General features: G+C 32.7%; 2 protein-coding genes across 4 annotated transcripts; one reads left to right on the forward strand and one right to left on the reverse strand.

The window, feature by feature from the left end:
- Positions 1–2,702: 2,702 nt before the first annotated feature.
- LOC148621790 (uncharacterized) lies at positions 2,703–11,064 on the forward strand. 3 transcript variants are annotated; one of them, XM_088576492.1, is made up of 5 exons: positions 2,738–2,799; positions 3,100–3,303; positions 4,544–5,121; positions 5,585–5,675; positions 9,983–11,064. In XM_088576492.1, exons 3-5 carry the CDS (start codon positions 4,583–4,585, stop codon positions 10,022–10,024), a joined length of 672 nt encoding a protein of 223 aa, XP_088432618.1. In that variant the 5' UTR covers positions 2,738–2,799; positions 3,100–3,303; positions 4,544–4,582; the 3' UTR covers positions 10,025–11,064. The 3 variants fall into 3 exon arrangements, with proteins under 3 accessions (XP_088432616.1, XP_088432618.1, XP_088432615.1); XM_088576490.1 differs by lacking the exon at positions 3,100–3,303 and having other exon boundaries at positions 2,703–2,799; XM_088576489.1 differs by lacking the exons at positions 2,738–2,799; positions 3,100–3,303 and adding an exon at positions 2,811–3,006.
- Positions 10,232–18,636, reverse strand: LOC148621791 (uncharacterized). Its single transcript, XM_088576493.1, has 3 exons — positions 18,150–18,636; positions 11,344–11,416; positions 10,232–10,627 (listed from the first exon to the last, which is right to left on the reverse strand). Exons 1-3 carry the CDS (start codon positions 18,237–18,239, stop codon positions 10,437–10,439), a joined length of 354 nt encoding a protein of 117 aa, XP_088432619.1. The 5' UTR covers positions 18,240–18,636; the 3' UTR covers positions 10,232–10,436.
- Positions 18,637–18,679: the final 43 nt, after the last annotated feature.

Genomic DNA, 18,679 nt, shown 5'->3' on the forward strand with positions numbered 1-18,679 from the left:
TGGATTGTGATAGAAATAAGTAAAAAATACAGTCATACCCACATGCTAATGTATACCTTTAAAATCTTAAATGAGTTGTTTGTTTTTTTTAAACAATGTATCAAGTCAAATCAACTACTCTGTGTATCAATCGAAGATGCGGGAAAAACATTGAGATTTTGTTATGGACACAGGACAGGTTATTCTTGTAACATTTTCAATCTATCAAAATACATATAAGAAAACTTTGTTCTCTCATATTTTGTCGTTTCCTTATTGTTCAATTACATTTGTTGTATTTTTCCTTAACAAATTGGCACCACGCAGTAAATATGTTCCGTTTACCTTTTGTTTTGAAATAAAAGAAAATAATCTTATTTTTTTTTTTGCGTTCTTAGTTGATACTCTCACTTTTTAAAAAGTGGTATATTCAAAGTATTAATCTGCAAGAATGGCATTTTACTTCATTAAATATGTTTCTGGATAAAATTATCAGGTATGTATCAAACATTTCAAACTTGGGTATATTCATTCTACCAAATAATTATCACAACATTTTACACAAATATATCAGTTGTTCAGTATAGAGATCAATTACCACGCACCTGTCGCATTTAAACAATTATATAAATTAAATTGAAATTTATCTGCAAAAAATAATCATTGAAACATATGTTCTGTTATTTATTTATATTTATTTCACACGTATTTCCTAGCAGAAACAATTTCAAATTAGATCATTCAGGTACAAATTGTAGTCGTTTAAAGGACGCTCACCTTATCAGGAGAATGAACTAGTATATACTAATGATTATTAAGCGTCATCTGTTGCGTAATTGAACTCCTATGTATAATAAATTGACTTTGTTTTAAGATTTGTCTACTTACGATCATATAGAATAGTTAATAAGGAATCCGTTATATTTGTGAAATATCGATCCAAATTTATCATTTAATAATGATGAATTTTTATTTTTTGGAAACCGTACAAAAAGGACCTATTTCCAATAACTAACGAAAAGTAGGCAGTTGTCATGTGGACTTGGTTTTGTTTAAGCGGCATCACGATAAAACAAACATAAACTCTCTACTTTATAAACACGTAAGCCTCAGGACCAAGCTCATCGTCTAAAACAATGGAACTAAAACGGATTCATTCCTTTCTATCCTTTCGTATACAACTGGTATATTCATGCCGCAATTGAATAGGGAGTCTTAGCGCACAGTAAAACCTAGATTTAACCCTCCATTTCGTTTGTAATGCCTGTACCAAATCAGGACGATTCCGGTACCAGCTACTCCGGTGGTGTAATATCTATCTTGCGAGATTTATTTTGGACTTGACTTGATTATGAATCGGATAAGAGTTAGGTAATTTTGTTGTTATCTTTATTTCCAGTAAATTTACATTTTTGTAAAAGTTGCAATTCTGGTTGTACGTATTGTTATATGCAAAACCGTCAAACCCGGCGTTAAATCAAAATTCCATTTTTTTGCGAAAATAAGAGCATTTATGGGAAATTTGAGAACTTTGTAGACTAAATGATGACAAAAGGAGTGCCCAATATAAATTTGAGGGTGATGACAGGCTGTTTTGAAGTGAACAAGCTAAAAATGAGACAAAATTCGCTTTTTACCGATGATTGAGAAAATGGTACACGTTTACCTCTGTAAACAAGCAACTGCTTTTAGTTTGATAATTATAGCGCCTGCTATATAGATTAACTAACATGTCATTCATATCAGACAGTTTACTTAGGCTAACCATCTATTTTCTCTTGAAGTGACCGTAAATCAACAAACATCGGCGTTATAAAAACCGTGAATCCGGCGTTGGAACCGTAAAATCTTTCGTACGGATTAGACACAGTAAATTCGGGGAAACATCAAACGTAAATAAGACCGATATGCGATAGTCTATGATTTCGTACTTCGTTTCTTTCTCTTTTCTGTATCTATCAAATATATTAAATATGGAACATTCTAAGAAAGATAACTATGTTTTTACAAAATTACAATATATGCTTATTTCATATCTTAACAAATATTTAATGAAAAAGTGGGTTGCACACGAACACGAATTTTGCTCATTGCATTATTTGCAACAAAAATTAAAAACAACCAAAAAACAAAATGAACAACTATAGACAGTAAGAATAAATTTTATACACATACGTATAACTCTTTGCGACATTCGTATCGTACAATAATAATTAACGCTTAGTAAAACACCCTTTAAAGATGCCACTTTGCCACCTCAATATGCTACTTTGCATATGGTGATTGGGAATTGAAGGTGGTAGATGTTTTATGATGAATAATACTGGGTAGACGGAAATTTCTTATTATTTGCTCTGTTCGAACTGGTGTATATTCATTGTTTTAATAGGTTTTCTTATTATAATTGCATACATGATATACAATGCAACCTGTCTAAACCGAACCCCGAATAATCCGAATACCTGTGAAATTTTAAATTATTAAGGTAGGATTTTCTATTGTAATCTATATTTTTTTATTCACATAACCTTTCCAAAATAGACAAAAGTTTTTTAACATTCAACGTTTAGTACATTTTGTAAACCCTCTTATGACTGATCTAATTGCAGTTTTAAAATGTAAATAATTTCTGTGCGACAATATTATGGTTTTTATTATGATAGTCACGATTCGATCATTCACTCTATGATTTTAAAAGCGTTAAATTTTGGTAGTTAGATAAAGCTGAATTTTACAGACTCCATGACCTACTTAAATATACAAAATAACGATTTCCGGAAAATGTATCAACGGTCTTGAACTTCCTGTTCAAATTCCATGGTAAGCTTTATTTAAATTAATACTAAGTCAATAAGGTTTATTAAGATAGTCTACAATTCGATCATTCACTCTATCATTTTAAAAGCGTTAAATTTTGGTAGTTAGATAAAGCTGAATTTTACTGACTTCATGACCTACTTAAATATACAAAATAACGACTCCCGGAAAATGTATCAACGTGCTTGAATTTCCTGTTGAAATTCCATGGTAAGTTTTATTTACATTAATACTGAGTTAATAAGGTTTATATATTATGAAAAAATTATGTTTGATTTTATTGATAGAGAATTTCGTTTTCAGACAGTTCAGATGTGGATGAGTAAGATTTAACATCAGCGTTAAACATGTCAAACGTCTTTAGCATGCCTGACATAAAAAACATGTCAAATGATTACTTGATTACTCATTATTGGTACATGTACCTCAGATGATAAAGAGTAAGAAGTATAGTGAAGAGAAATCAGTGGACAAAATTTAACCGAGAGGAACACTACATGTAGAACGGTACTATTTATTTCCTATAGGGGACAATAGTAAAACCTTTGAAAAAATCACCCTTTTAAAACAATGATGGAGCTATAAGCTGACTTTTTTCCAGTCATATCTTCATTTCCCTAACTAAAATTGTGATCAAAGTCATATCATAACCGTCTCGATTGTTTGGAATTTTAAGCAGATGAAATTTGGGGTCTAAGTTCCCCCTTTTTCTGTGAATGGCACATAAATTTATATAAAATGGTTTTCAAAAAATATAATGCCATTTTTTAAAAGTATAATAATGTTAGAGCCTGGAATTGATAAAACATTTTGGGTATCAGCACAATTTGTCCAAATGTAGCTCGAACTTATAGATTATACTTAAGTAGGGTACGCAAGAGGCCAGCCTAAAATAAAGAAAAAATAGTACCGTTTACCTACAGACGGCGGCGAAGTAAACAATCACAAAGGAACTAAACATTAATGGATGAACACGTGTTTAATTGTCCCTTTTCATTTTAGAACATAAGACTAGTATCGCTAGTGTTGCTATTTTAAATGTTATAAATTCAAATAAATCTTCAACTTTGACTCTATCTGACCAATAACAACAAAACAAAGTAAGAATGTTTCTTAGAATATTCAGCCTAGAACATAGCGGCCGTTATTATAAATAGAACGAAGGGGCCAGACAGCAGTTTTTCGCATATATCTCCAGAACCGTTAGGTTTAGCCAAATTCTGATATTTGGTAAAATCGTTCTGATTAACGAAATCTATCTGCGGTTAAATTTGCTTCTTTACCCATGTTGGAATTATTGTCTTTTTTTAAAGTTTTATTTTTGATATTTTTGATGTTACAAAATGTTTTGTGTCCACCGCCAAAATAGCGAAAATTAGAACAGCGTGATAATAAGTACGTTAAAGTTTCATGCTCTTTAGGGTCTTTAGTTTGATTTAGATCTTCCTATTTATTTGGTTCAAATGTTACCAATGAGCGACTACTTCTTGTATAGTATAATTTATATATTCGTATTTAACGTTTGAGATATTAATAGTACATTAAAGTAATTCTATTGTAATATTAGGTAGAGATAAAAACTCAATATTTATTAAGATTGTACATTAGTAATCAAGCCAACCGACGGTAGTAGCGACCAGGAATCGGGGAAACCATTCGGATTTTCATATTTAAAACAGTTATCGAAAAAAAACCAACTAGGTATGCTATATTGGCATATAATATTTTTCATTTATTTTTCTTCCAGAAAAATCACATCTACGACTTCTTCTTCTAAGAATAGAATATGGCTACCCTTGGTTTTATATTTCAAGACCCTGATTCTGGATTTATTGATTTCTCTGACCTCAGTAATGGTCGAAAAGGTTGTGCTTATCGTCTTATACCTCTTTTTAATAAGTGTAATTTTGACATGTCTGGCAAGAATGTTCATACTATAAGTTTTGATAAAGCAATAGAAAGAATAAGAAAACAACTCAAGAAAGCGTTTGAGGACACACATGTACAGTCTGATCGCATGGTAGATGAATTTAAGATTGGCACAGCATGTGTGTCCTCTAGACCAGGAAACAGTATGAACTCTATGGATCCCCTGACATGGGCAGATAAAAGTGACATATGTAAGGCGTGGGACCAAAATCGACGTGATGGTGATTATGATGGCCTGATTATTTTAGCATGTGTTACAGATGACATTATACCAGAGCAAATTAAGAGAATTGGCATAACTCATGAGGATTATACCTACGCTCTAGCTCAATCAACTGTATATCACTACTTGATGAAAAAGAAAGATGCCAAATTAAAAACATTAAAAGTTTCGACGTAAGTAGCAAATTCGATACTGTGTACCAAGTTTCAGAAAAAAAGACAATAATGAAGAATAACAGTTACTATTGTGCAAGCCGCTTCGCCACAGAAATACTTTTATGCCATGTAATTGGTACAATTTTGATTATATGACGAAATGCTCGTATTGACATTAAATTTAAATAAAAAAGTAGAACTAAATTGAATTTATAATACCGGACAGACATCTTCCTGGCAAATGCACACTTCTTCAATTTTAATTATTTTAACTAATTTATATAATGTTAATCATCATACATTGGGAAATTTACATTCAACAAGGCTGCGCATTCAAGAAGAATAATTCCCCCAAAAAGTACGAAAAAATCAGCAAATCTTTCTTCATTCGCGGCAGGCTATGCATCATCGTTAAATCTGACTTTTAATGTTATATTATAATCCAGCTTAAGATTTGATCTTGTTTCTAACAAATATACAGATCTACAACTTTGACTTACACTCCAAATGATGGTTTCAGTGGTAGTGTTATTTATGTGACGTACAGACTTCAACCCTACGGAATTCTTGAGGTAAGTTTAATGGTTGGCAAAGCAGTAATTAATTCCCCCATATATGACATTATCCATTTCGTGAATTAGTCTTATCAACAAAAACAGAAGTGCAATGAATGTTTTCTGAAATAAAACACATTTGTAAGCAACTCAACCTTTGGATATGATAAAAAAAATATTTCATTTTATTTTCAAAATAAAGAGGTTGACTATGCAAAACTGCTGGAATCACCCGAAAATCACATAAGAAATGCTATATTCTTAACGAGTAATCAAGGGAACCAAGATTATAGCGGTAATCAAAAGAATGTAATCCGGGGACATAGACCAGACATGGAAAACAGACATACACAACAAAGAATATAAAGTAACTAAAATCATACATACGAAGGAAAAAAAGCAAATGAGCAATTCGGATTCCACTAAAAAACTGGGAGCTTGGACCAGATGCACCAGTAGGGTAAGTGTCTTCTGCTTTTCTAGACACACCAGCCAAGTTGCTCATAAAAAGTCAAGTCCGGGGTAGACAAAAAGTGGAAAGGATGACTATGACACGTTGAACAAATCAGTTTTCATGGCGCAGATGTATACACAGTAACGATCCACGAATTTATGATGACAACCATAAAACTTTTGTAGTGATGACTTCAATCTTGTAGCAACATAACCCTGCACCAGAAGCCTATTTGTTAGAATTAGCGCGATACAAAAAGTCTGCGTAGTCTCAGCAAGCTCTGGCATAACGTATGAGTTGTGATATGAACACTTCATACGCAGGTGTTGAAGTGATGTTGCCACAGATGAAAGGAAAGTTGACAATTTTGAATGAAAGTCGTCACGTTTGTCGTGAAGTATGGATAATAGTTTTCCTTCACCATCGATTTCTGAGTGTAGGTCAAGATTTGTGGCTGACTTCACAGTGTCTGTAGCATCCTCTATCTCAAGTTCTTTGGGGTAGATGCGATGTATCAAATCCCCAAAATTAGGATTGTTTAAAGAGAATACGTCATCTATATAGCGGAAGCTAAGATCAAAGGATCTAGCTAAACGATATTCTTTCTTTCGGATCAGATCAGCTATAAAGTCAGCCTCATAAGAGTGAAGGTATAGTTCATTATAAGAACGGAGGATATTAAATACATATGGCTTAGCCAGATCTTTTTCTATATGTCGAAACAGTCAGTAGAAGCATCATATAATTAGCTGTTTTACGTGATAAAAATTGGATCACTTCTAGAAATAATGCACACATAGAAGTGAAAAAAAATAGCTGTAAAATTTTGTTTTTAGTTCATTGGCTTTGAAGTTTTGATTAATTCTCGAAGGTATAAAGAATTTTCCATGAACTGGCATAAGAAATGAAAGTTTTGTGGTGTTGAAAATGTAAAAAAATAGCTTTATGTTTATAATAAGGGTAACAACAAAATCTCTGAACACATAAGTCCAAACTAAATCTGACAATGATACTGACTTGGTACAGCCATTTGAAACGAAATGTTTCGTTAATTCTAGGTTTAGAGCGCGCTTACCCCCCCCCCCATTTTGACGTGATTATAATGGTGGTGATTAAATAGCACTTGCATGCTATAATGCCATAATCATAATCGGCAAATCAGTGGTCATATCAGTACAAAGAATACTTTACAAAAAGCAATCATTACTCATTGTTTAAGAAGAAACTGAGTATTTTTCTACCATATATATATCTCTAAAAGATTGGGGAAGAGACCTTTTCAGACGCATATCCCTGATTCAGGAGTCTGTTACGCAGATATTTATGGCGTACACGGAAATCAAGGTACTTGCTCTAGCGGAGCGAATCAATTGTGAAATATAAACAACATGTGTAGGGGATGAAGGAATATTGCTGCACGGGCAATGAACATTTTTAATTTTAAAACTAAAGTCGTCTCTTTCAACAAAAATCTTAGTCCTGAGATGACCATTGTGGTCGAATTCGAGATGTAGGTTCATTAAAGATGCTTAAAAGCTGTTTCTGTAGTCTCCATTATATCAAACTCTGGTAGACATATTGAAGGTAACTATTTACTAAAAGAAGGGATATTAATGGATAATACATCATTAATATATCTGTATATGAAATTAAAGGATACCGCATTTTTATATCTTTAGTTTTTACGCGATCCTAAAGAAATTCTGTCTCGTTTGAATACAAAAAACAAGTCGGCTAGAAGAGAAGCCCAGTTAGTGCCCATTGGAATGCCAACTTGGAAATCAAGCATGCTACAAACCTGCTTTTCTGCGAAGCACACTTTACCCTTCTGAGATGTTTTAGATTAATTGATTGATTAATTATATGGGTTTAATGCCCAGGCAGCAATATTTCAGCTGTATCCCGGCGATGAACATAAAATAGGTGATAAAATGAACATGGAATGATGATGAAATGATGAAATGAAAAATGGGATGGGACACAATGATAATTGGGTAAAAAAAGTTTGATTGCTACTTGAAGTAGGGTCGAGAAATTTAGCCTCCTGTGGCGGAGCCCAACTGTTGCCTACTCCGTAAGAATACATTAGAAGGGTTCTTTAACGTGTGAGGAACGTGGCATCTTTCCCAACACGTTGCACCACTATGGTTTGCGGTCAGGTTTTCCGTATTAAGGCCTGAAGATCCAAGCATGTAACATGCCAGGAGTACCCCATTGCACCACCAGGGGCACAGAACACAGTTGCTCTGTGGGCAGAACGCCCTGGCCAAGGGAAAGGGTTCTAATCACTATTTAGTCGCCCTTAACGACAAGCTAGCGCTGCTGCGGACCTATTATTTTGACACCCAGACCCGCACGGGTAAGTGAGATGTTTTAGAAAAAATATGTGACATGATTTCTCGAATCAGCAGAAGATTTACTAAGAAGTCCTTTTCAACGAAATTTTATTTCATCATGTGGCAAAGTAGTGTAAAGTGTCGGAAGGTTGAAAGAAAACTAATTTCCGAAAAACTGCGGGATTTTATGTTTAGAATTTGTTAGAAATCCACATATGATTAATGTCTTTTCGAGAGTAGGTGATATTGTAGTAGACTGTTGTCCATCTTTCACTGCGGACAATATCCGTGTAAGGTGATTTGAAATATCTTTCGTGTAGCAAGATAGAGATCTAGCTATATACCTTTTGTGTGGATTCTTATGAAGTTTGGGAATCCAGTAGAAGTAGGGCAAGTCCTCACATTTTATTTCGATGTTGAGAGAAGACACTCAGGACTTATGGTTGTTAAGGATTTTATTGTTGTTAAAAGTAGTAAGTTTGTATGTGGAATTACATGAGGTGTTACTATCAATGTCCAATCAAATGATAAGGCAATTGTCCTTAATAAGGCAATCGTCCTTAATAAGGCAATTGAGGTAATGGGCTTCACAAACAAATACAATGTTGTTTAAAGCTTTGTCCACAGGTACTATTACATATTTGTCAGTGAGGAAAGGCATTCAAGTGCCTAATTGTCGTTGAATACGGACGTGGGTCGTTTCAGACACACATCTTAAGATTTCAATACGATTCTGTACGAACGATCGGATGTTATGTAATCGATCTGACAAGGACTCGACTCCTGGATCTTGATCCTTTCTCTCTTTACCCATGATCTGGCATAATGTCCAACAGCATCCATTATGGTTTTGAAATTATATTTACAATCAAGGCGCCGTGGTTCTCTAAATTTTGGACATATAGAAGTCCATATAGAGTTCATTCTCAATGATATTCAAATCACCATTGATGTCCAGAAGGACTTTAATAAAGAGAAAAGACGCGTAGTCACAAGTCACAATTGACTTCAAGTATTCCTCAATACCAAGATTCTGCAGTATCTTTTTGTGATTGAAAATTCTACTATTTATTGTCTTATAAGAGACAATAGGTACAGAGTGATTTTTGAAATACGGTGGAATTTTGGAAACTACCTCTTTATGATGAAGAATATTGTTTATGTCAAATTAAAGTTTTTTTTGCTAGTATTGATCTCTTCAAGTTTTTTTTCAAACATTGGAAATACAAGAAAATGAATGGCTCATCTTTGTTTATGTAAGACAAAGGACGCTTACCCTACCGGTGCACCTGGTCCATGCTCCAGTTTTTAGTGGAGTCCGAGTTGCTAATTTGCTTTTGTTACTTTGTATGTATGATTTTAGTTACTTCATGTTCTTTGTTGTGTATGTCTGTTTTCCATGTCTGGTCTTTGTCCCTGGATTACATTCTTCTGATTACCGCTATAACCTTGGTTTCCTTGAGTATCCTTTAGATACACCATTAGGGTAAGATTTGGCAAACACTCCCATTTATATATTTTAAATATATTTGTAGGACAAGAAAGCCAGCGTAGTAACAAGTGAGTCATGCATTTAATGGATAATTTGCTACCCAGGAGAAACTTCATGAAATGATTTTCATATGTATTAAAAAAACCAAAACATATCTTTGTCATATCTTTTGTGCAGGTGGCGTTCAAATAGATGTCACAGCGGTATGAGTTCGAGTCCATGCGAAGGTAACGACCAAATATTTGCTTCGCAATTCTGACAGCTCTAACATTGTTGGGAATTTTTCAGACTCTTTATATATATATTATTTATTTTAATTTACTTGCTTGTCAATAATTGGTTATTCTTGAACACAATGTTTTCATATTGGTCGTAAAAGTATGAAAAAATATTTCTAACATATGGTTTTCAATTCTTTTCTAAATTATATGAAAACATATATTGGAATTTACCGGGGTATATGTACAATGAACCCACTTTTCTAAAATCTTGATCGGTCACATTTTATATATATTATCACTTGGTTTCAGTACACATATTCCGAATTCAGTAGCACCAACATCTTCTCGTGTTGATGTTGATGTAAATGTACGGATAGGAGTAGCAGCTGGATCTGGTAATTCAGCTGATGTCGATGGTAATCCACCAAGTCCATCTCCAGCAAAGGATGACACACCCAAAAAACAAACTACAAAGAAGATGACAAAGGATGAAAAAATGTTGATATTACAATGCTATATTGAGCAGTCAGTTAAAACTGACTTTGACAAACTCGCTGACGTGGTGTACAAGGACCGGCGTGATAAGCTATCAAGAGAAATTTGGGAACACTATGAACAGAATCTAAATAAAGAGACAACACTAAAACAGCGTATCAAAGGGTATATACAACGGTGTCAAAGAAACAAGGTAGACGAAAAAGATCCAGATATTCAATACCTTATGCGTAAAGCAAATTTTTCATAATTGAACAAAACAGAACAACAAAGAAACAAAAAAAAATTTAAAAATGGAAAAATAAGAACCACAAAAAAAAAGAAAAAAAAAGAAAATAAAGACAAATAAAAAAAAAGACCAACCCCCACCCCCCCCCCCAAAAAAAAAAAAAAAAAAAAAAAAAAACAATATATATATTTAGTTTTAGTTTACGACTCATACCATGTTATATCTATATATATAAACCAAAAGTCTATTTCAAGGTCTGACTGTAAATAATCCATCCGGAGGATTTTTCACATAATTGGATATTTTGCAGATCCAAAACAAATATTTTAGGCTGGTGGTCACTACACCAAAGATTCCTTTCAAGTATAATTTGTATTAAGCAAAAAGATTACACTTCAGTACCAAAAAAAAAAAAAAGAAAACTTCGGAAATAGTCTACTAGACATATTTCCAACTTACAATTATATTTCTCTAGTCCTTCTTGACAAGTCGTGTTCTTCATTGGTGCTATCATATACACAAAGACTTCGATCTATCTAACATTGATGGAAAAAAATATGACATAAAGATTTATGGTAATTATGAATTTCTTTTTTGCTCTTTGATTCCGGTTTTAGCCTTTACTTTTGAAAGTAATTCTGCAGTCCTGTTTGATTACTTGAAATTTAATCTAGGCCCCTTTCCCATAAATTGACTGTTAATGAAACAATTAAGTATGTTACAATCCATGCATGGGGGTAAGCCTTTCCTTGAATGTTATATGGGATAGGCGTTTGGGAGCAACGATTTCATGTTCAAGATAGGGGCTTTGACAAGTAACGGCTAAAAGAATCGAATTATATTTAAATTCTATAGTATTGAATTAAATAACAGTAGTTTTAATATTGAAAAAAAAAGATATCAAAAGATATAACATGTTAGTAAAGGTAAATGCTCTGAGGGCTCTAAGGAAAATGGGATTTTTATTCTGGATGTGAAATTGTATATGTTGTAGATATAGAATTTATATCATTAAAACACTTTTATAAAAATAATGATGTCAATCATTCTATTTTGCCATATCTCACAATACAAATTTGAGTCCAGTTCTACAAATATATAGTGGAATAATGTACCTTAATACAAATAAAAAATCAAGTACAAGTGTTAACCCAAATTTCTGCATGGACAACTTCGATATCCTGCATTATTCTAGCAAGACCTGTGATCTTACAGAATTGTAAGTACGAACCAGAATCATATTAGATATTTTTTTTTCTGATTGACATATTTTAAAACAATTTATTAATAACTGCAATATTTACTATTAGGGCAAAAATGTCGGAGAACTGTGCATATACAACGACCGAAGTGTACATATATATTTGTTTATATTAACAAAAATAAGACAGTATTAACTAGCTCTCAAGCACATAAAACTAGCACTAAAAGATAAGATGGGTTTAGAAACCGAACTGTTCATGCGTGTTTAAATCAATTGCATCATAAAGAGAACTCTGAAAATCACATAAATATCAATATCGGTCTTGTCCTCCTCCATTTATAAAAATGAATTTATTAAAAAAAAAAACAATAAGACGAATCAATTTGGATCACAAAAATGCTAGGGATATTTTCAATGAATTGCTGTTTATATGACCCCCGCCTGATTTTTCTTGAATGGCTGCATTTAAAACCATTGATTGTGTGTACAATTTGTTATAATAGTTCACCTCAATAAGTTAGTGCTCAGTGAATGTAGACGGATTGATTCATTGTCATTCCTTTCCATGCTCTATTTTTCTTTGATGACAATATTTTTGTAAAACCGTCGATCCTTCAGATCAATTCATATAATTGTACTGTGACTGTTTTTAGTTTTGCATTTTTCTGACCATTAATTTCCCTTGACAAATCATTGTTTACGTTTTCTGAAACTTTTATATAGCAGCATCGTGTCTTTTGTGAAGTTGATTTGAATCGGAACATGACAGAAATTAAGACCTTGTATATTTGGAAGGACCCTATTTATACATACAGTAGTATAAAAGTATTAAGCGCTTCAAATTACTTACCAAAGTGTGAGTTAATAAAATACCTGCCCCTTACCATGGAGGTTCATTTTAAACAAAATACATTTTGAATTGGTTAGATACTTGTATTATAACAAAGTACACATGAGTTGGTAAAAAAAAACAGTAACAGAAGCCAAAGTGTTATATACTGTCATTGACTATATATCATTAAGCAAATACACTGTGAATGTACAACATAACGATTGCAGTTGGTTAAATATTTGACACGTATAATAAAAGTGAGCATCAAATAATGTCCTAACAATAGGTAAGTAAAATAAATGACTCCGTGCAATAATGTCCTAACAATAGGTAAGTAAAATAAATGACTCCGTGCAATAATGTCCTAACAATAGGTGAGTAAAATAAATGACTCCGTGCAATAATGTCCTAACAATAGGTAAGTAAAATAAATGACTCCGTGCAATAATGATGCAACACAAATGACGTACCAAATGTGAGTTTGTTTTCTAATACGTCTTCTTATCGTCAGACAGTATATATCGGTACAATCCCACCTTTTACACCTGCGCACTGTCTCTTTTCTTTCGCTGTCGCTTCGAGACAAAGCACTCATTTAAAAACGTTTACGTGATGATTTAACAGCTGAAATTCTATCTAATTGAAATCAATCATATGCATACATACATTTAACACATAAAATGACATAAATATACAAATTTAATTCAAATTACATACGGGAAAGGTTAACGGAACAGTCGTTATTTTGGCTGTGCCTAGGGATATTTTTGTGATAAAAATACCGTATTTGTCATATTAGAAAAGAATATTCTGTCGCTCGGTGTTAAATAATCGAATATAAATAGCGTACCCATGTTAAAATGAGTACAAATCTACTCCCTCCACGAATTATTTCTTAAATATAACTGAACTCCAATCCCATGGTGGTGCACATGAAATAATGTTCAAAATAGTTAGTTTAATAGATACCCGCCCCATACCAAAGTGGTACACTACACATAATGTACAGAACGGCGAATTTGATACCTGACTCTTGCCATGTATGTTCCCATCAAATAACTTACCATATGAACTGCTTCATTAATACTATTATGTTATACTGCAAATGTATGCATTATACACACACAAAGAGTAGAAACCATAGTGTTAAACAGAAAGAGCGTATCAAACCTTTCTCATATACCATTATATCATAAGCAGACACAACAAATATTTAACTGAACGTTGAGTCGGTACCTGACCCATAACATAGTGGTATACTACAAACAATTATCTGAACAATGAGTCGATACCTGACCAACAACATAGTGGTATACTACAACTAATTAACTGAACGATGAGTCGGTACCTGACACATAACATAGTGGGATACTACAAATAATTAACTGAACGGTGAGTCGGTACCTGACCCATAACATAGTGGTATACTATAAATAACTTACTGAACGATGAGTCGATAACTGACCACAACACAGTTGCATACTACAAATAATTAATTGAAAGATGAGTCGGTACTTGACCCACAACAAAGTGGTATGCTAAAAGTAACGTGCCAAACGATAAGACGGAAAATATATACCATAGTGTTACATAACCAACAATACATTGCTTACTTAATGGTAAAAGATCGCAGCATTACATTCATTGCCAAAATTCAATCGACAGATTTAGTAGTTTTTATGCAGGACATGTTTTCTCTTTTTTTAGAAAACGGCCAATTAAATTCAGTTTTATACTTACGGAAATCTTTATAATGGGAAGTACGTTTCGAATAAAACAAAATGAGCTAACCTCCGATTTTAGACTAAAAAATATTTCTTCTCAGCAATAAACAGAAAAAAAAACTTGTGCGTTAATTAAAATGAGAGCCAATTATTACAAATTCCTAACTTCAAATTCAATTCCATACCCTCTAAAATATCGTCATCTACTTTTTTACATTAAGCATATACCAAGCCTATTCACACTTATTTCGTGTAATATAGAATGTACAGGTAACCTTTTTACTATGAATAAATTAAAACAAGGTTGACAAATGCACATCTAATTGCAGTTAACTGATTTGATCATATAGATAGCAGTGATTTACCGAATGTTCCCAGTGTAAAAAACTTCGATATAATTCACACTGTGTAAAAATAAATTCGTTGCTTTCACTCTCGGACTTTCTCACGCCGAAACGTACGTCACAAAACGTAGCAACATGAATATCAATCCGCCGTTCATACGATTTAAATATCATGTTGATAATAGCAATGAATAATGGAGGAAGTCTATATATTAAATATAAACAGGTTCCGCACACTCTTTGAATCCAGGCTTTCTTCGGTACTCGTGATATTATTTTGGTCATTCACTCTTTGCAATTGATTATCGTATTATTATCAACTATCCTGATGATAATCTCCGTTAAAATGAACAGGTTATATATTTGCCGAATATAAAGCAGTTATGAAGATAAATGGGGCTAATGTCTGGTCTAGTTAAAATGATGACTAAATCATCTTCTAGTTCCGATGACAATATGAAAATAGTACAACATTAACACAATTTGGTGATTAATTTTTTTTCTCAAAATTAGTTCCAAAAACTAACCAACGTCTTATCAGTGTGTACGACAATTCGGTGATTGATTTTTTTTCTCAAAAATAGTTCCAAAAATTAACCAACGACATTTTTACGACATGAGAACAATGCTATTCAGACTCGATGTAATGTGGTCCATGCTCCCAGTTTTAGTGGTGTCCGAGTTGCTCATTTTTGTTACTTTGTATGTATTATTTTAGTTACTTAATGTTTTTTGTTGTGTATGTCTGTTTTCCATGTTTGGTCTTTGTCCTTGTATTACTTTCTTTTGATTTCCATTAGAACCTTGGTTCCCTTAATAAATTGAAGGATATTTGAGAATCAAAACAGCAATAGATAAAAGTCTAATTATATCTTTTTAAGCTTTACAATACTTAAATGTTTAAAAAAAATATGTAGATTTCGACTATAAAAAGTTTGACAGGCACATTGAATTTTCCACAACAGAAATCAACATGCATGTACAAATTCACACAAGCACATTATCTAACTCTTCATAACTTACTATAGGTACAGTAAAACATGTATAGTAATGTACAGTTTTGTACCTTTAGGTATGTAAGAAATTATGTTGACTGAAAGGTACATGTATAATAGGCCTATATCTTAAAGTATATTTCAAGCCAATTTTTTCTGATAGTCCCTAAGTAACTCCCATGACAACCTAACATTTCAAAGAATTTCAAACATACACAATTGTAAATTTATTCTACTTGGTTGAATGATCTGAGTAACCTATATTAGATCAGCTGATTGTTCTATTTATAGTCTTCATCATGTTTTACCTATATAACTACCTGTTGGAATATTACATAGTTACTGGCTGAGAATGAGGTCAGGTCAAGTTTGTGTTATGGCACATTCTTTCACAATGTTTACAAACATTGAAATCAGATTATCCTATATTTTTGTTTTCCAAACTTAAGTACCTTAGCAATAATAAACAATAGGACACTTGATCAACAATTATCAAATAATACTTGTTCACTGTACATTGTACATGAATGTATTATTGAACAAAGCTAACAAACCCGTCAATGTACAAAACATATATTGAATTTCTTGGTTTCGTGTCTAAAGGTGTTTTCTGATACACACCCACAACCTGAATAACAGTTATACATGTAATTAAGATTTATTTAATCTATCACCATGTAAATGTAAATATACATAATGAACATTTGTTCATTGTACAGAAAAAAAATACACCAGTACATGTTATAACCCCAGTAAATCTTGATCAATGTTCTTGTCATACCATTATACGTTGTATAGATCTGTACATATATGTATTCCCCATCTTTCATGGCACTTTACAGTTTTTAACTACTATATACTACGAAAATACTAATATGAAAAAGCTCAGACATTTGTGCAAACTGTCTGTACATATATGTATTCCCCATCTTTCATGGCACTATACAGTTTTTAACTACTGTATACTATGAAAATACTAATATGAAAAAGGTTAGACATTTGTGCCAACTGTCTGTACATATATGTATTCCCCATCTTTCATGGCACTATACAGTTTTTAACTACTGTATACTATGAAAATACTAATATGAAAAAGCTCAGACATTTGTGCCAACTGTCTGTACATGTACATCTGCCAGTTCTGTGTTATTGTATACAAATGTACATGAAATAGTGTGAAAACACTGCTAATTCCTGTGGGATTCAATTACAATTCAGTCATGGTTTTTTGTCCAAACTTACATTCACATGCATATCAATATACAAGATCAGAATAAATTTTTGATACTTCATTCAAAAATATACATTTGTATGAATACATGTACATAAGTAGAACCCCTCTCACAGCCAATTTTGGACAATCACAATATACATGTTATGATGTAACCAGAATGGATAATCTTGTGGTGAATACATGTATGTCAAAGAGACAACAAGACCCATGGATAGCCTTAAGCTGACATTCACCCCCGGTGGGGTTTTGTCTCTTTTGATATTTTCACCACATCTATTCAAATTATGTTTGTATGTTTTCATAAAATCTAAATCCTTGTTTAATTGTCTTCACTTTTTTTAAAGTAATGATCATAATTTAGTTGCAAAAGGAGCTCTATTTATTACATGGCTGTGTCCAGACTGTGTTTTTTGTTGGTTGATTGCAACTACAAATACACATGTACATTTATTGTAATCAATAAAAATATTGAGTATTGACAATATTGGGCTGTAGTTGGTGAGAATAAATTTTTAAATGAAGAATATAACTCTATTCAGACCTGCTTTTACGAGATCAACAAATAAAATAAAAATCAGAAGTAAATATACAGTAAAAAAATTATAACAGTAAAATCCAGATTTGAAAAAACGGAAATTTGCTTAAAAGCAGAAGAAAATCAGGTTTGTCTTTTGCTGTTTATCCAAGTTTTACCCTCCCCCCACATGTACATACACATGCATGACATGAGTTGCCAGAGGTGGTGATGCAATCACGGGGAAATTCAATTATTGTAGGAATTCTATCATTTAATAATTATTTAATTACAATTAATGTATATGTATTCCCATACAACATTATGTCAAGGAAAAAATGTAACAGATAGGAAGATATGTGAGAGTGAGGAAAGGAATGAAAAAATCTTTTGTTTCAGACGAGAATAATCAGAATACCTTTCTGTGTCGTCCTTTGAAGACAACTGCAAAGGCACCATGACCGATCAAATCTTTCCTGTTGTATTCGTAGTCACCAACTATTTCCATAATCTTTATGTTCACTGACAATGTGCAAAATTTGGTACAGCATAAATCAGCGTGCGGCTGAAAGCAGATGCCATTTTTGAATGGCGAAGCAGACTATATATCAAGTATCACGTCATTCTTTCCGATCTGACATCTGTTATATACTTCGTATTAGTCCCATTTTAAAATATACTGAGTTCTTAGGCTAATTACTGTCGTGTAGTTCCAAAATTACACTTCTTTATCAATTAAACGATTCGTTTGACAGGTCACTCCAGTAACACCTGATTATGTTTTGATGTGACCAATGAACATCTAGACTTTACTGCGCCTTTCATAAATTAGCATAAATAATCCAAATCCAATCTTTTATAAACAACTCTCAAGAACGACTTAGTTCATACTTGCATGGTAAAATTGCGACGTAATTATCAATTTTGAATTTAAAGATATGGATTATA

The sequence above is a fragment of the Perna viridis genome, chromosome 3 (assembly GCF_037379345.1).
Source record: "Perna viridis isolate PV_CMFRI_1.1 ecotype Kerala chromosome 3, ASM3737934v1, whole genome shotgun sequence".
In the NCBI taxonomy this organism is placed as follows: Eukaryota; Metazoa; Mollusca; class Bivalvia; order Mytilida; family Mytilidae; genus Perna; species Perna viridis.